The sequence below is a fragment of the Colias croceus genome, chromosome 14 (assembly GCF_905220415.1).
Source record: "Colias croceus chromosome 14, ilColCroc2.1".
NCBI lineage: Eukaryota > Metazoa > Arthropoda > Insecta > Lepidoptera > Pieridae > Colias > Colias croceus.
In genome coordinates this window covers 5,482,513-5,503,180 of record NC_059550.1, presented here as the reverse complement: position 1 = coordinate 5,503,180, position 20,668 = coordinate 5,482,513, and the positions used below count along the sequence as shown (strand labels likewise).

Genomic DNA, 20,668 nt, shown 5'->3' with positions numbered 1-20,668 from the left:
CGAACTCCACAAGTTGTGCGAATTTTATTATAATCGGTTAAGTGGTTTAGGAGTCCATTGAGGACAAACATTGTGACACAAGATTTATATATATTCACTTTCTTTTGTCCAATTGTAATATTAATTCTTTATTTGTAGATCACTCACTCTGATCACATATTATTTGATGCATGCTGGAAACTTGCAAATGATACTTTGAGGATTGAAAATCATGAAGATGACAATGCAGTTGGTTTCCTTAGGTTCATATCAAATTAAGCAAGCAAGGTCCTATTATGGTGAGCACATAAGAAACGATGGCAAATATGTTATAGAAGTGTGCCGTGAATCAGACAGCGACATACAGAGAGCACTGTCAACATCAAGTACTACATGGCTTTTAAGAGGTCGCATTCAATCCAGGCATAGAAGTAGTAAAACTTATTTTACTTATATTTTAGTCGACAGTGCTCTCATAGGAAGGGAAGCAATAACAGTTTATTATTGTAATTGTTTAGTAGGAAGAAGAACTGTAGGTTGCTGCTGTCACGTTATGTCCATAATATGGTACCTTAGATGGGCAAGGTTTCAACCAGATTTAATGCCGCCAGCACAGTTTCTGGATGATGTGTTAATTGTTTATGATGATAATGATGAATAAACGATTTATGAAAAAACGTGTTTTATTTTATATACTTATAAGTACCTACGGTGTTTTGGTAGGTACTCTAAAAGAATAAAAGTTCGATCCAATATCTCTATTACCTAACTGTTCTTCTGTTACACTCTATCTAAATAATATATATTATAGGATATAAACTTACATCTACTTAGAAAGAAACAAAGCTATTCATTGAACTCGAGCAAACATAACCTCAATTTTAGTGACGTTACATGCTCAATATCTCTGCTATCCCATAGAACAGATCTTTAATTGTTATATTTATAGAATCTGTATATTTTTATCTATTTAACCCCACATAAATCATCAGTGTAACGATCAGGCCCAAAGTCCTATGGGAGTTCGCCATTCTCCAGCATTGTGTGGCAAAATCTACAAACTACTTCAAGTAAGATTCTGCCTTTGTAATTTAGAATATGTATACCTATTGTTTCATTAGCAAGTAAAATAAGTAGTTTTCATTAAATTTATCGAAACATTACTTTCATCTTTATAATATATAGTTTTAGATAATAAGATAATAATAATACTTATAATATATCTGTATGGACACAATTCACAAAGCATCAAGCTGGTTCGCCAACGCTTCGTCTCGTGCCCAACTTACGTAATGAATGTAGCAAAAAACGTTGCAAACTATTGTGTGACTGTGGTTCCGGGTTCGATTGTTTGTTACAAGCTCTTTCACAACCACTATATACTTCGACTTATATTTCTTACTAGCTGTTGCCCGCGACTTCGTCCGCGATTAGGTCGTTTTTCGTCATTCGTCGTTTAAAAAAAATACGTGACACTTTATTTTAAAATGTTCTTAATTATTGTCTCTTATAAAATTTAACTATGTACATTAAAATTGAACACTCTGATAAGAAAATCTTAAAATCTGAAAAAAACATGAATGAATGTGATTTAAATTCTAGTAACTTTATTAAAAACACGATTTCTATGACTATCTTTCGCGACAACTAAGCATGTTTGTGGTAATACTGTGGCCTGGGCGTTATAACACGTCCAGGGAGTTCCTGAGTGCCGATATCACCATCTTGAGGAAAAGCTTCTAATGTCGATTTAAAACTGCATACATACGAATTAACCTGTTCTAAAATTGTGAAATGAGTTGTTTTAAATTTGAGAAATATTGATTTCTTGTATTCCACTATTCGTTGTAGTCGAATACAAAATATATTTAAACAAACTTCAGCCTTCAGGCAAAAGGGATCCTATCAAATGGTAAACTTGACCTTGTATCTTAAAAGTAAGCATGAACGGACCTTCTGATAATTATTGAGCACCAAAGGATCATTTGAAACGCACTACTATAAGAGCGAATATTGTCTAATAACAGTTTACATTGCACAGTATGTTCCTCTAAAAGTAGTGATTTCAAAGGTTCCGGTGTATCTTCAAACGAAAGCCGACTCCTTACTACACTTAAAGAATTACTTAAAAGAACATACTACGTTAATATCGCATATACAGAAGATGATCTGTAATCAATTGTGAGGTTATAAGCAAACCCACTTTTTTATTTGTCAGACCACACCACCAAATTCGTAGATTGTTTACCTCAAGTCATTAAGACTATGACGAAATCTGTCTGCAGTAAGACGGGCGAGTTTTTTATACTATGTAGTGATATTTATAAGTTAAATTGCTTTATAAATATCACTACATAGTATAAAAAAGTCGCTTTCTATGTCCCTATGTCCCTTTGTATGCTTAAATCTTTAAAACCTCGCAACAAATTTTAATGCGGTTTTTTTAATAGATAGACTGATTCAAAAGGAAGGTTTTATATATAATTTATTAGGTTTTAGACAAAGCGGACGAAGCCGCGGGCGGTAAGCTAGTAAATTTATAAAACACGAAGATTTTTAAAATTGTAACTAATGAACACAATCATTAGATTAACTGTAGTTATTGGTGTCTAGTTTTACTTAAAATAATAAACATCTACCCTCACTTTAAAAAAAATGTAGTATATTTATTATTTACACGAAATATATCTTATAGGGAACGGAAGATATGGGTTAAAGAGTTAAATAAATAAATAACATAATTATATTTAAATTATTAATTTTTAACATTGTGTTCAGTAGTGTTAACATGTAAATTGGTTTGATTTTTACGAAATCTCATAGATGGCGCTGTTACAAAATTAACATTATACAACTTTCTTTTTAAAACTATGTTTCTCTTCCCAAGTTACTTAAATGGCATAATGTTTATAGTGTCAATCTGGATATTGTCAAACAACATTTATATATGCGTCATTTGATTATTAATTTCCAATAGTTAACGTGTGTTTGATTTTTATAACACTTCATAGATGGCGCTGTTTCAAATTTGTCGTAATACTGCTAAGATTCATTTAACTGTTTCTCTGCCAAAATTACGTAAATGACGTAGTTTTTATAGTGAAAAGCTAGATAATAGCGTGGCTTACTCAAAAACAACATTTAAACACGAGTCTTTAGATTGTACGCTGTCGTAATACACGGAATACGTAAGAAAAATAAAGGTTCACAGCTCCTCCCCCGTAGGTGATAGCTTAATAATATGTAGCCTATAGCCTCACCCGTCCTGTTAGTAATATTCATGCAAAATTTGAAGTAAATCTATGCAGTACTTTTCGAGATTAGCTCGGACAAACATACAGACAAACAGACAAACAGACAAACAGACAAACAGACAAAAATTCTAAAAACTATGTTTTTGGCTTCTATATCGATTATAGATCACGGCCCAAGTATTCTTTTAAAAAAATATTCAATGTACAGTTTTGACTTTCCTACGATTTTATTATATGTATAGATACTTTAGAATGTTATAGGATAGCAGGATATGGAACTGGGAGGACAAGAAAACAAAAATAAAAAAATTTAACATATTTTGACTATAATTCAATAAAAATGCAGATGGAAAATAAGGGAAACTTACAAGAAAATGTCATAAACAAGCTTTAGCCTTAATTTGTTTTGTCCGTAAGAGATAATAGTCATTTTTTGGAAGATTAACTTATAATGAAAATTAAATTAAAAAATTAAATACTTAATTATAAGTGACATAGGTACTAGAGTTTTAAACTAATGCCTGTTATATTAAATGACTCATGATAATATTACTAACATTAAGTTACAAAGTAATCATACTTATATTCAAATGTCCGTTTAAATACAAAAGAAATTAAATAAATCAACTTTAATGGTTTATAATTCGTAATGAACTGATAATAAATAATATTTGCGAACTTCATGAAAACGCTTAAAACTAAATACTTAATATTAGGTACAAAATTATTATCTTTTAGTGGTCAGCATGCATCGACTTGAATGACACGGAGAAAAACTGAAAATATTGTATAATCAAATATACTGGTTAACAAAACAACAACACTACCGCCTCAGTTCTATCATCGTCAGTTATAAATAATACAAAACCAAGAATAGGAAAAATGCTATTTTATTATACGTTAATATATGAGAGTACAAAAATAGTATCAATATGTGGCGCGAGGATACAATTCCTTTGTATGTAAGAATAACATGTCGTCTGTTCATATCAGAATTTCTCCTAATCACTTAATTGGTCCCTTAATTAAATCTTTAAACTTTGTTATATAAATATTATAAAATATCACACTTTAAATTCAAAGAAAAAAAATTATTCTACGTCGAAACTAATCACTTAGCTCTGTCAAAAAGTACAAAATAATAACTGTGCCAATTTGAATATTATATTCAAAAGAGACAATAAATAAACAATCCATCTATTTCGATAAACTAAAAATTAAATATTATAATCGATTTATTTCTGATATAAAGTAAAAGGCACTCATTGTGTGCGCGGTGCGCGGGCGACGGCTTGGAAGCGCGAGGGGAGAGGCCGCCTCCACGCACCCTGCAACCGCTCGCCATTTGTATCAACTGGCTTCTTACACTATTATATTGTCTTCGATCATTTTATAATACAAGTACGTCGGTACAGAGCAAAGAGACATTGACGGGTGTATTCTCCGATTTTTATTTGCGTTCGGACACGATAGCATCGAGTGAGGGGCTCGAGTATGGATGAAAAAAATAACCACTAAAACTGAGAAACTGGTTTGCGTTCGCTGCTCGCCCTCGCTCGACGAAAAAAAGAAAAATCCTCGCAGACGAGCCGCTGGAGGCGGCGCGCGGCAGGATCGCTGCGATAGCTCTTAAATGAGCTACAGATGATTGATATGGCTAGCGGCATTCGTTAGTCGCAATCTTGTAATCATGTTCAGGTTCGCGGATGGTGCTACAAACTAGGTAAACAATAGCGCATTATCTCTGAGAATAAACCCGTAAAGTCTAGGTAGTCGGTCATTTCCACTCGGATAATTTTGAGGCAAAACAATTAAATTGAGGTACCAAAAGTGGAAGCGATCGACTCATGAACTGAAACGAGCCACGTCCCGTCGACGCGTACCTCGTCCGTATGCGGTGCGGCATCGCAGCTGCTAGCTACAAATACAATAATTATAGTTAAAGAGACTCGAAATAAATAATAAATTATTATCTTAATCCTTAAAAATAGATCACGAGCGCCTTCTCGCGGTACGGTACCGAGCGCGGATAGGCAGTTTACGAAATAAATAATAATAATGTAACTATAAACTAACTTTACAGAGACCACCGCTCGGCGGAGGATCGCATCGGGAAGACTTCCGCGAGCTACGCAATAAATATCTAATATTATAAGGTGCCATTTACAAGTGCGTGCCGATAACTTAAAAAGATGAATACCACTATATTCACACCGCAAACTTTCGAGACGCCAGTAACACTTTTATCTTTAAAATATTACAGGGAAATGTACTAAGGACATCAGTAGACTGGAGATCATTCGTTGAGCGGGTGTGCGGGCGCGAGGCGCGACGAGCGGGACGGCTCGGGCGCTGGCTGGAAGACGTCGAGTAGGCACTAAGGTGACGGACGATCCTTATACGCTACGCTCGATTCGTTAACTTAGGACTAGGCAGTTCGCACCTAAGCGATCACGAGATCGCCAAACGCTGATGACAGGCGGTTGAACACAGGCAGCCTTTCCTCTTCTGGGTCTGGCGATTGCGTGCGACGGAACGCAAAGGCTGACGCATGCGCGGGCGGTGACATAGCTGGGGGCGATTGTGGAGTCAACGGAGATTGCGGGGTCAACGGGGAGTGTGGGGATCGCGGCGAACGGGAACCATCACTCATGTAAGAAGCTAGAGAACCACCAGATGACAAGGACGCTAACGAACCACCGGGCGATGAGGGCTCACGGCGTCTCGCCTCTTCTGCGTTGTGGACAAAGTGACAACGTGGTCCATATGGACAGAAACCGACCGAGTGAAAAGTGCGGCACAATTCTGTCTTGTACTTTGGGTGGCGTTGAAGATTGCGAAGCTCACGGACGCCATGAGCGAATTGACACTTGTCTCCATATTTGCATACGCCAGCTTCCTCAAAAGGTCTGCAGAGTTCGGTCTTGTATCTGCTGGTGGCTGGCGGAGGTGGGGCCGGGTCGCTGGTCGTACGTTCGAGTCGTCGATGGCCTAGGCTGTTAAGGATCCCTGCGAGAGCTCTCTGTGCGGGAACAGATGCTGCGCGTGTCAACACGGCGTGTTGGTCCCATGTGACACTGGTGGTGACCGTGGTCGCACTAACGGGGCCGAGCGCACTGTTTAGCGCCCCAGTCATCGTCTGCACTGGTCGAGATTGGTTCTGAAAAGAAGAAAACAATAGGTTTATTTAAAACCGCCACATAGATAAGAAATTGGGTGTTACCAAATACTGATATATTTAAACAGTAATTGAAAATAACCTTTAAATATCACTCAAATGGACAAAAAATAAAATGAAATTTGAAGCAATATTTATAGAGATAACTAAACAACAAAATATATGGCACAAGTTTTTCTAAAGTACGGTTTAAATTTTTTTTTGCTTAACAAAAAAACCTATTGAATCTGGTTGCGAAGGGTTCTATACCTGCTAGTGAACAAAAAAAAGATCCCTTGGCACTGCCTTCATCTACCTGCTATTTTGGCGATGGCTTTAAGTTAAAATTGTTAATATTCCCAATTAACTAAACCTTAACTGGCACATTACAACCCCGGGGTGAACCGAATTTTAATGGCTACAACCAGATTGTATCCGTCCGGTCTCCTGCCGTGAATTATTTATTTTGTTTAAAAATGGACGCTTTCAATGTTAGCTGTTTCTTATTCTAGCGGAGTTTAAAAATGCAAATGTTCGATTGGTCGCCTTTTGTTTCTTAGGATCGTCGAACTTGGCTACGAGACATCACCATAACAATATGAGAGGCACGGGTATAGTAGTATAGTCACCGTGATTGTATACTATTGTTCAGTAAACGTCGTTCCGTTGCCGCAATGAGGAGTAATTGTTATCGCGCCAGGTTATAAGAGAAATGGTCGTCATTTTAACAGCATTCATTGATTACATGATTGCTTGTGATAGTTATTTCTGGCAATGTCTGTTATTTATTACAAAGGGCTTTTTATGTATTATATTAAATAATCATAGTATAGTATTATTATTATTTTACCTTCGTACAACAATAAATATATTCTCAATCAAATTCTATATTTATACCTACAGCTATACAATCAACATAGAGTAGATTCTAAAGGGGCATTGTTATAATATATCATTCTACACAAAATTGCTATCCAAACTAAGAGATTAACTATGTAACTTAGGTCGTCTATCTCCACGGTACATCAATAGTTAATGTATGATACTCCGCATCTTGTATGCGGCCTCAATCGATGTGAAGATAGGTACATCATTGTATATTCTATTCGCCTATGCTTTGGTCGGAGCACAAAAACACTTGTGTTTTGGAATACAACAGACCCATGATTGTGTCTATGATATACGCCGCAAAATCAGAAATAATGTATACCAACCGAGGAATAAACTTGTTTAATTTCTCCGCTGTTTTAGCATTTGTTGTATAGGCGATAATTCCAAACTTATTTTATATAACCTTTAGGACGCTTGTTTTAAACAATTGTATTAACGATAAGACAATAGACAAAGACGTGCATAGGTAGGTTCGTCATTTGTTTACGCAAGTAACTTGAGTAAAATGTCTACTAACTATAAGCATAAAGCGCAAGGCAAACAATTGTGCCAGAGCATTACGGGTATGCGAGTGCCTATTGTGAATTTGTGTTTCTAGTTTCACCAATGAGAAAGATCTATTGCTAAGAATTTTCAATAAGCGATGAGCCGGCAAATTCCAGAGAACCTTTAGTGCACTAGCTTTATATATTATGTTGGATATACCTATGAGTTCCGACCTAAAGAGCGGAGGATGCCATTCATATCATAATATTTTTAACTTTTGTTGAAATAAAATAATTAATTCTATTACTAATCGAAGTGAAAATTACAAAATACATTATAATAGTGATTTTAAACGCTAGAAGGCGAAAGTGTGACCAACGAATGAACGGCGTTGTTCCATCTCAAAACTTGGCAGTGAAAAGCTCAAGGGTTACAACTCCGGTCACCAAGTGTCGATGGAAAACGGTGACCGAAGTGTAATTAGAGTTATCAGAGCGAAACATTGGCTAAGCGCTTTCCATCGGACGTTGCGCCGACTGAGCTGTAGGGAAAATTGTAATCACTGTCGATTTCAAACGGCCGCAACTACGCTGAGGGCAATCAGACGCTATTATACACAATTTACATTAGCATGTAACAATTAGAGAAACGTCACGCCACCAGTTTACACAAGCCACCAGTATATATGCCTCCGTTTAGCAAACATGGTCTAAAGCATTTCCAAGTATAGCAAGAAAATTCCAAAGTGAGCACGGGCGATGTATCATCTCATGTGTGTGCTGTGTCTATTAGCGTGCGATTGTGTCAACCGAGCGGACACGCGGCCACAGCACTTGTTTGTTCTTCTCTTTGTTAGCAACACGTTGCATAAACCACACACTCCAATGTGCCCGAACAGGAAACTAAATTATCACGACGTATGTCGACCAATGATTAGAATACCATTAAGGGATCACTAAAACTAAAATTACTTCACCGTGATTCAAGCGATTTGTAGAAAGGCCATTGACTTTTTAGATAATACTTGTGTATTCATAAAGACACAAATTTTATCAACGTTTTTAATCAGATAAGTCCAAATTATACAACGCATCAAAGATTAGATCGTAAGGAAACAACGTAAGTGCAATAATTGCAACCTTTACATAAGTACATACTTTATTTTATTAGCATGCGTCTAGTTCATACGTTATGTAATAATGCAAGGTGATCTGAATCCTCTACAACTTTGGAATACACGATGATCTCAAACATATGATAATGTCAACATTACGAAAACCGGCAAATCAGCTTAAAATCAAATGAGGATAACACAAACAGGATTTTAAAATAATAATTTAAAAAATTTACCGGCCAACTTTACAATATTTGATAGTATAAAAATCGATTATTGAATATCTATTACTAAAAAGACATTATTCATGAATAATATTCTGTTAATTTTTTTATAGTTAAGCTCGAAATAGAGTTATTTTTGTGTGGTTATCGACCCGACTGAAAACACTCATGACAGCATGTGTATTTACTTTAGCAATGAGTAAAATTTACACCTCGCCGGCTCTTGCGAGTGTACATGCGAGGTCCTGCTAAATATATTCTGTTTTCAGATAACCTAAGAGGGCAACGGCACCGCAACAAAGAGACAAATTCAGGTTACCGGTTTTCAGCAAATGTTAAACGGTACAAAGATCGAATTTAACAATTCAAATCACGACCGCGAAAAGATTTAAAACTAACCCAGTTTATAACAAAGACTAGACTAAACATTTTACATCTGTACATTTAAAACAAACGCAATAGTTATCGTATCACACTATCTATAAATGTTGGTAAACTATAATATCACTATAATGATATCATTTATTATCTTGGAGACGTTTTATTATGGATACGTCTATTATTTCCTGCAACATAATACAAATAACATGAACTCGATTCGAAGACAGTCTCGTGACAATTGATATAGCGACAACCAAACAAGGGACCACTCGTAGCTTAATTGAACGTTAATTGGTTTTAATCAAATGCGTTCTATATTTAAATGAACTTTTAACGATATAAAACGCTCGGTCGTCGCAATAACTTTTTTGTTTTTATTAGAGATGGATTTAATGTCTAGACTTCTGTTAATCTGAACAGTTGAACACTTTAAATCATCAACAAAGTTCTACATTATACTAGACTTCGCGTGGGATTTACAAATGAGTCATAAAGGTAGGTCCTTTCTCAGGATAGAGCTTTAATCAAGGGTGAATTTATTGTTGAAGCGTTCATCGTAATTAATTTATTAGGAAAGTAAATAGGTGAAAATAACATCAATATTTTTTTTCGTAATATCGTATGATAAACGGGATTATTCATTTGGTCATGATCAAATAAGTTTGACGGGCTATCCAAATTGGCCCATTTCTCCAAGAGCCAAGACGAGGGTCTTGTCGATTGCTACCATCACGTTTATTGAATGATTGCGCGAAAATAACTAGCGCAGAGATCCTGTGTCCCCTCGTAATCTCACAAACAGCCTCCAATAATGGCAATATAGTCATTAACCTTTCAATCTTACGCCTCGCCCCTCATGTCTTATATAAAAACGTTCTCTTTGTTTGTTTAGATTTGCATATAAGGGAGGTTGGTGTCGCGAGTCGTGGTTAATACTTGCGCGGATGTCTCATACATTGTTTTTCTATTGTTAAACTTTACGACGCTATTTTGCATTCGTATATTGTTTACAATCACATAGGTATAATAGATTGTAATTTACGTATTAATATATATAATTAGTAATATAGTTCAATAAATATTGATATCTTTATTGAAGATACATAAACAACGAGATTAATAAGGCTTTCTTTGAAAGCATTAAATGGAGTATTTTGAAATCGTAAACAAAGAGCTATGAATCAGTCTGTGACAGAGCGTTACAACTGACTGCTGTCTGTTTTAACTGTGTGTCGTTATATAAATGACGCATTTACCACAACCGGTCTCATTATTACAAAAGATAACATTACGAGCACATATAAATGTAATAATTGCCATACATTCCATTAATAGCTACAGAATGTCAATTTGTACGGTTTATGCTCTCCCGCAAAGACTAGGAATCCGATGGTAACGTAATTGGAACGAACACTTGTTGATTAGTGCAGTTGGGGAGAAGATAGAATTAGAATTGAAACTTATACGAATATATTCAACGAGACACTTGCTTTTTTGGGATGTAGGAATTATGAGATAACCACGCATGTGGGATGTGATAATTATTAAAGTATGTTGATGACTAATGAAATGATATTTCAGGATGCTAGTACACGCATATCGCATGCCTATCGGCGATATGTTAAGCGTGACTTCGCGCGACTGGTGGGTGAGTAAGACCGGACGCGCACCGGCCACCTCGCATGCAGATTGGCCGCCGACTCTGATTGCGATGCAAGAACGCGCCGCCTATGGTAAAAATTCCATCACTCGTTCAACTTTATTTGAATACCCACAGAACGATTGTTTCTGGTTATTATTCGAAACAATACATATTGAATTTAGAATTTTCACAGAGACGCTAGCCGTACAGGAAATCACGTACCTAGTAGAAGCCGATGTTTCGAGAATCGTTGAATCGTTGTCTGTTAACGACTATTACATTACGTTATTAACGACCACATCTAATGCACATATGAGTTCGTTGACATAAACAATGGCACGATATTGACACGCGGCAGTTAAACTTATAACCACAATCTCACAATTGTTGAACTAGTCGACTTCGTGAAACGTGTTATAAAACAACAACAGCGTTGGGACAGGACACGTAGGTACATATTGTTAAGCGCAGTTGAGAAATAATATTTACATCTTTCATCGGAGCGCTGCAACTACATGATGACTAAGACGTTTGAGCTCGATTAAAGATGGACGAACGCGGGCTATGGCGGGCCAGCGTGGCGTGTTTATTGCGAGCGCTATAAACTTCGGAGCGAGGTGGAGCCGTAAAGCGAGTGTCAACAAAGGGCTCCGTACAAGTCGAGCATGTAAACCCCTCGGCCGTTCAAAGCAGAGGAAGTAGTCCCCTGGTCGGGCCGCTTTTAGCACCTCCTTATTTATAGATGCAACAACAGAAAGCTGTCTCGATGTCGATTTGCAGAACAGGACGAGTAAACAACGTCACTCACGACAACCATGTTAACAATCAAGTATGGGTATAGTTATGAATTATGATAATCTCAAACACGGGTCGAAATATGTAAAAAATGTTTGAATAGAACAAGTCATTAGTGTCGATCATTAGGGACCTTACGTCAATCATATCTCGTTGTAGCAATTCCTTTGTCCGCGCAATTTTTATTGTTGCGTCACATCGGGCAAAACTTTCCCCGCGATTTGTAGAATATGACTAATACAAAAATAATAGTGAACAATGGAAAAACATTTTCTATGGCCAACATGTTGTTAGCTCCTATTGTGTTGTCGGTCAAGTAAACTTTTCACTGCCCATTTTAGAAAGTTATCAACACCCTTTAAAAGCGTAATGAACATAGTCTAATTGTTTTCAAGCCGAGTTGAATGTCAACAGTGAAAGATAGTAACATGGCTGAGGACGAGTACGTATACACAAATGTATCTTGAAACAAATTTATGTTGGTTAAATACTTGACGAGTAATAATTTCAATAAACACCTCGACCGCCAGCAAATACACTGTTTAGTTGCAAGTGCATCGACATTACAAGGTCAATGTTAGTTACAAGGTTACTAGATAGCTTTTGGCTATTTTTATACTAGACTCCTAGCAAATATGATTAGATTTAATATTTTGTAATATCTAAAGTATAGTGTGAGATTATTATATATTGAATTCCTATAAAAAATCGTACACGATGCGACTGCGAAGCGACACGATATAACGGATTTCTTCAAAACATAAAAAATTTAAGAGCAAGCATGCTCGAAAAGTTGAGGTCATCATTTTTACGAAAATGATTGAGTTCAACTTACAGAGTTCGTTACTCCATCATCGACCATGTAATCGGGTCTCACCTGAAATAAAAAAAAAATGATTTAATTAAAGGCATTGCATTTTAATAGTATACGTATCATGTATTTGGAAGGTATGATATGCATACGACGTGTATTGACCACAAATAAATAATAAACAAATAAGTAAATGCAGGTTCTCCAAAAATATGCTGACCCCATTAGTAAATCATCCCAAGGATTTTAACTTTTAATTAAAAGGTAAATCCTGTAGGTTGGATAAAATTAATAAGCATCTAGTAGGCAACGAACCGGTCTCGGATGAAAGCGATAGCTTCCTATAAGAAAGTAAAACCGTACTCTACGCCAGCTAGCGCCCGGAAAACTAAGATAATTATTTTGTACTCAACAAATTAGATCATTTATTTACAGATAAAAGCAACAGCTGAAGATTGAAATTATAAGGTATAGCCTTACTAGGTATATAAATATATTCTAATAGAAATTAAACAATACATAATAATTATTTGAGAAATTACGGTGTGACCTTACTTTGATACCACCTATTTCACTTATAATGAATTCTACGTAGTTTTATAGGTAAAATAAAATTTTATTTATGTATTTACTGATAAATATTCTCTTCAATTTTATATGAATATGTAACTTATATATCTAAAGGGTTAATTTTTCACTACCTTATTCATTTTTTTTTTGTAAAAAAATTACGTACCAGGTCCCTACCTAAATAATGTAGAATTTCTTTAATGTTATAAAATCAAATTGTACAAAATTACCTGCCGATCCCGCATTCCGTTGGCTAAGTGAATGATTTGTTTTATCATTACGTTAATAAATATGGGAAAAACCGGTTAAACCAAATTATACCTACATATTTGTTTTACGTTAAAGTTTTAAAGAATTTATAGTTGGTCTGACAATAACGTATTCCCATATTAAGATTTGTGGATATTCGCAACACAGACAGGCAGCGTGTCCAGGGAACATTCACTTGTGAACGTTACGTCACTTAATCAGAATTGACCCCGGTACCCGAGTACCAACAAACAAGTCATCCAACATCCAACCGGCTGTACCCTAATTAAATCAGACGACGATGTCTTCAATCTCACTTTGACACACAATATAATTAGTTCCAAGAAATTTATATATCATATCTTCTATATTCAATAGTATGCAAGGGCTCTTTAAAAAACTTAACAACATTGGCAGGTAAAGTATACATTATGCTCGTTGAATAAAAACGTGAGCAGTTTTCGAACGTTCATAACGATTTAAAAGATAATCATAAAATAAATGAAAATAACTCGAAAGGTTTTCTCAATACCGGTTATTAAATGTCCACTCACACACGGTAAAACCAAGTGTTTACGGCTCGTAACTTACAAGATGTTTATTTTAATTATATTCGTTAGTACTGCCAACTAAATAAGTTTACAAAGAAAACTTATGTATAAATTAAATATTTCAATACATGTGTAGTGTGTACAATTTCGCGTTGGTTCTACATTGAAATAAAACGAATTTTTAACGGTTTTTCATTTTATGGTACGGTGATAAGGTAATGTATCCGTGACGAGTAGGAATCGGCGATTTAATATCGTATAAAATTGTAAAGGATGAAAATAAATATCAGCGAGTTTTCAAGCAGTTCTTGTTATGTGTAAGTGACAGTTGGAAGTTGGGTTCAGATTTGCGCACGATCAACGAAGCAATCGCAGCCACTTGTGCTAATGAAACACTTCAATTGAATTGGGGACATTAATTCAGCGAGCGTATCGTTGCTGTTTACATTGCTAACAAATAATAATAGATACCTCCAGACGCGAATGGAAAATTACTGATCAGCCAAGTTATTACAATTTTGCTTTTAAATTAATTGTATATTCGAATGATTGAAAAGAAATACTAATTTTAAGGCAATACATATTATATACATAATTTTTAAAGACACAAAATACCTATGTTAAAGGGCTGTAAATCTAATCGATCCAAAATAAATTCAACGTTCGTCCGTATCATCAACCGTTTAAATACTTCATACTTTAAGTACACCAGACGTTAGGATGTATGCAATTAACGGCTGATAAACTGCCATAAAATAGCCACAAACTTTAATGACCGTGTTAACATCGACTTACGTTGTCTAGTTGATCAACATTATTGGATTATCTTGTATTTAATTTACTATCATAAAGTGCATGTACGTATAAACTGTTCAGTTTTCATGACAATGTCTTTCACAAGTCTCTGTCAGCAATTTCTATTACCATTTCCGTTTGAAATAAATATGATATTATTCTGTAACCTCACTTCAATGACTAACACCGTCTTACTGTTTTCAAGCTTAGGTGATAGGTGTAAGTAAAAATATTTAAATTATTATTTTATATAGTAAATTATTATTTTATACACACGGTTGTAATAAAAGGTATAAATAACAAAATAGTCTATTTTGCTGTGTTTTAATATAATAGATAAATCGTAAATACAGTATCTGTATATGTAATTATATAAACGAGCGCCGACCTCAAGGCCGAAAGCCACAGAAACATTGAATTAAAAATATTAGGCAAGATTATACTATGACTGTATCTAATAAAGAAGTACATTGTGGATGGTAAAATGTCTCATATAAAACACGGTTCAATTGAAATGGTTGAAAAATAGGATGCGATAATCACTAATTAAATGAGTGAGCAAAAATCGGATTTTGAAATTATAGCCGTAGTATTGATGTCGTTTCAAAAATATCAAAGTATTATAATGTGTTTATAGACCAGACTAGAATATTATATGTCTAAAGCAATGTCGTATAATATTTCAACAACAGTCCCGCTGTGCAGTGATCAATATGACATTGTGAATTGAAAACCACGTGGCGATTCTATGAAACCAATCAAATATGCCATGTTACGGACTATCGTACGTTATAATTTACCTGTTGAAGTCAAGGAATGTTATCTTATATTAATTTTATACAATATGTCAGATGTTTCTTTTTTTTAACCCATCTACATAAATGAAGGTTAAAACAAATGAGAACAATAATAATAAAATATTTTCAACATCCTCAAAATTTTTCAGTTTTATTTGTGCACTTAAATAGAATTATGTTAAAGAATTAACTTCATTTCTAGTTTTAGTTTTATTTAATGTATATCATAATGTAATGTGGGCAACATGCATTCTACAATTATTATTTTAGTGAATATGTAAAACCTAGTTTTAAGCATATAATTTGTGCTTGTTACTTGTCGTGATAATGCGACGTTATGAAGACATTATAATATTTGCGGATCTACGCTACAGTTGCGGGCGTGATGCACGCGACTGCAACTCTTGCGCACGATGTTGCAATCACAATATATTGTCACGCGAGTCGCATCATAGGTAAGCACTCGCAGATCATGTGTTATTCAAAACGCAGCAGCTACACTGGATTAAAATAGACAAACATTTTCTGATGCTTACCAATGCCTGTCCAAGTATGCACTGCACAGTGCACTAAACTTTCAATACGTACAAAATTTCAAATAGTCGTTAGAAGAATGTAATGTAGAATAATGTTATTGTACAGAAATTATCGTTCAATGTAATCTTTTCGTAATGTTTCATAAAAATAACTCTCATTAGCTAACATGCATTTACCTAACACTTACGCTAATGACATTAAAGCAATCGCAATGCTTTTTGCATTTAAGAATAATTTAGTTGCGTACATCCCGGAAACTTAATTTCGAAGGTCGGAGAGCGACAAGACGGCCTTGCCGGCGGCTGTGCCACTTTCTCCCTGTACCGCATAAGATCCCACGTGCGTGCAAAACAATGCTCAGATAGTCATTACGAAGCACTCTATGGAACAGCTGACATAATCACAATTTACGTTCACTAATGTGGATTCCGCGGTGTCCCTGTTCTGGCGCATTGTCTTCGAGAGCCTTGGTTTCGGCCTATGATCACGGAACACAAGTCTGCCTGTTATTATTTGGTTTCATAACGTTGGCGTTTATTACCTACATAATTATACTTTAGTGTATATTGCAAAATACATTATTATATATTTACTGAATCAACAAATTAATTAATAAATGACATTTCCCTTTCTAGATTTTTGAACCAACTCAATTCGATTATGTGGTCATAGGATTAAGAATCAGTTAATATACTTACAATTAAATATTTGTTCCCATCACTAGCGTCAATCAACCGTAATGAATATTTAATTGTTATTTAAATATATTTCGTATAGGCCAGGGCTCTAAAGCAAAGCATTAGTATTCTCAGCGCTGCGATTTCGAAATGTAGGTCTCTTGTGTAATTCAATGTAGCTTAGCACGGGCAGCATCTTTACTTGAAATGTGTTAAATAAAGATACTCTCATAGGTCGTCATGAGATTGGTTTTGACGAGCAAACGCGAGTGTGTCATAATGAGGGAAATCGAAGGTTGTCCCGTAGCGGGGATATCGTTGCAAGTGTTGCATCAAGAGGTAACACGCTCGCGTTGTGCAACCCGGCGTTTTCACAACTTTACTGAAATACTGGATTAGCAACATTGACCACGCAGCCGACGCGGACGTGCCCACGCGCCTTCAAATTGTTTGCGTTTCAATTAAGCATTTACATTCATAATAACAACTTGGTAGCCGAAAACCTGAATGGAACCTATGTGCAACCACACACTTCACAGAATATATTATGGTCAATGTCCAATGTCTATTAAAATTTTACAAAAATTCCAATGTATTATATGTACTTAGTTATATTATATTTAACTCAGCAGAAATCTATTGTAGTAATAAGGATCTGATATAGCAATCTATGGCAAAATACAATAATTAGTAATCGTATTTAAAAAAAACGACAGTATTTCCTTTCTTCGCAAAGCTTAATAATGGTTGTTTATTTCGTTATGAATTACGAAATTTATAAGTCCGTATGATTTATAAATGAGATTAAACCACGAATAATGAATATACATAAGCTCCCAGTCGCAAGCTCAATCTATAATTTAAGATATTTCAATATAATATCAATAATAAAATTATTATCTATTAGCTAACTATCGAACCTATCTATTGGCCTACGTCGTTTCCATTATATAATTAAATATAATTTATTTATTAATCGTGGATGAGATGTTCGGTCGTCAAGCCAAGATGCCGTATTGTGCGAGCGAATGGCTTGACCTTCGCGAGAGGCGAATGGGCCCATCAACAAACGCTTCACCTATTTTATTTTATATACATATACATATTATGCTTTTAATAATTATTGCTATTCTTATGATTCTCTTGCCACCCATTAAACATGCTAATAAGGCGATATTAACGAAGTTATTAGATATGAAAATACCATTTTGGTTCTAGCGGATATAAGGATAATTCATTAAATACTTTATTATTATTATTTGTATAATTTTGCAATCAAAACATTAAATCGGCATAATATTAATTTAATATTTAATTTAAAATAAAATAAGCGATCCTTAGAACTACATATTTACATATTGCTATCTATTTAGGAAATATTTATCAAAATAAAAGTTATTACTAGCAATAATTACTTTGTTCATAAATATTAAATAGCTAGAATTGAATCAGTATTAAAGCAGCAAATTACACAAAATTCCATAATTTCATTTCTTCAAATAGTTTGAAGAGTAAACTGTATACATAATATTATGAAGCAAACGTAGATATCAAAATCACATTTATAGAAGTAATTAGATTGGTAATCAAGATAATGTTCATAACGTTAAGATAACTTATATTGTGTTAACAATCCTTTCATCGCTCGTCTAGATCAATCAGCTGATATTGATAACAAATCGCATTGGTGATAAAATTAACAATTACAAAGTAAACTTAAATTTTAAAATTAGGAAGTGCAATAAAATGTTTAAATAGGCTGTACAATATGGGTAACATCCTGTGAGTCGTGAGTAAGATATTGTAACAGTAAGTCAAGTAGCGTCTTCAATTGTTCAATTACGGGCACTATTCGTCCATTGTTGGGGGTGCACGGAAATGGAGGGATGTGAACGCGCTTGTGAAACTAATTAACAGATTAGACTTTTATAAAGTATTTTTTCTTTTACCAATTTCGCAAAGAAATAAATCTATCAAATCTGCAATGCACTTTTATAATGATTTTCATTTTTCTCAAGTTTTCTTGATCTTTATAGATGTATTGTATACTGTATCCAAAATACAGTATACAATACATCTATACTATATATACAGTACATAATAAACAATACTAAATCAAATAAATGATATTACATACACCCTACAAATTATTTAAAATTCTTTGCAAGAGATTTAAAATACAGTATGCCAGCCCTAAGTATACATTGTGTGGGACACATTATGCGAGTATACCCGGGTCGTGGGCATCCTTCTCGCTAATTACTTATTATTATGTCTCCAAGGCAACAGATGTGCCACATCCGCTCACAAACTTTTCCCACTGCGAATTAGCGCAAATTATTACACTTGACACGACTTTTCAAATGGGCACTTAGGGTAGGTTTTATAGGCCTTAAAATTTTAAATCCTAAAATCTGCCCAAAAATAAATGTTCAAAGAATCCAAATAAAATTATTCCTTTAGATTTTTTTTTGACAAACTATAGAGCTAAAAAAGTCAAGCTAAGGAGAGACTTGGTGAGGAATCATTAGATTTACTTCCTCAATATCATCTCTAACAATTCAATTAAAACAGCGCGAATACGTAATTGACCTTTGATCGTGCGATGTTTTTCTTTATCAAACACGTTGTAAATTAAATATGGTTGTCTTTATCTTTGCGGATGCGTCAGTTATGGCGACGATTGCAATAATTATGGTTTAAATTTATAGGATTATTACATATTGATGTTTACATTTTAACTATATATAGGTACTTGAAATGCACTAGGTCTTTCTATAATAATTGTAGTCTACATTGGTATATCAACTATATTGTAATGAAGTTCTTTAAATCACAAATAGTGCAAAGTATGTCTATACACGGCATATCTTTGTGTGTAATTCAAATTATATATGGCAATTTAGTCGAGGCGACGAGGACGTAGGTATTGTATTGTGCTAGTTTTGCAAAATGTTTTGACAGTACCTAATGAAACACACCAAACTCAGTCGTGAATTATTAAATAATGCATGTTCAAGAGAGGCGTGTAAAGAACGTAAATAACCTTTTGTTCAGATCATGTTCAGATGTTCCAAGCCCACGGATCTGTCAAAAATAGAGAAGTTCAACCACGATTACGACCAGTTTCACTTTCGTTTAACGACGCATGCATGCGGGTCAGCGTTGTGCATCGTTCCTCGCTTTGAGTCGAATAAAATATACGTAATACTTTCGTAGATGTAAACAAGCTCGCTCGTTTAATTTAATATCAAAAAAGCTGCCGCAATTTTAATGCATGTGTGAATTAGCAACATGTGTGTACCACTTCGCTTAGCAATTCATAGAAAGATGTGTTTGAGAACCGGACGTGACTCCTGCGCGATTATTTTTAGTGCATCAGCCATGTAAATAAAGCAGTGAAAACACAAAGCAGGTTGAACAAACTGCGGTAAACTGTCGAGGAAACAATATCAGGCGGGGGTCAATTCGATAACTTTTGAACTGACTGTACTAGTTTCGGATAAGTTATCAACTTGCGTCACGTTCCGATTATTTTTTATGTGACCCTTGTTTATTGGAAATATTGAGTGGTTATCTACTTCAGAATATATGTAAGATTTCCTGTAACGAAAACAAAAAGCTTATATTAATTAGCCTCACGTCTTATGCGAATTTAATTGTATGAAATAAAAACGCGAAAGGAAACTGGAAAAGTACGTTAAAATTTTCCACGATGAAGCACTGATGCATGTCTGACTATCATGTCATAGATCACC

At 34.8% G+C, this 20,668-nt stretch overlaps 1 protein-coding gene across 2 annotated transcripts in view; it reads right to left on the bottom strand.

Moving 5' to 3' along the window:
- Positions 1-3,536: 3,536 nt before the first annotated feature.
- Positions 3,537-20,668, bottom strand: part of LOC123697419 (protein TIS11) — a 29,640-nt gene continuing 12,508 nt past the window's right edge. The window contains exons 2-3 of one of the 2 annotated variants that reach the window (XM_045643933.1): positions 12,759-12,800; positions 3,537-6,393 (exon numbers count right to left, since the gene is read on the bottom strand). In XM_045643933.1, coding sequence (XP_045499889.1) covers positions 5,677-6,393; positions 12,759-12,800 — 759 coding nt within the window. In that variant the 3' untranslated portion in view covers positions 3,537-5,676. The remainder of the gene's footprint in view (positions 6,394-12,758; positions 12,801-20,668) is intronic. The other variant, XM_045643934.1, reaches the window with a different exon arrangement.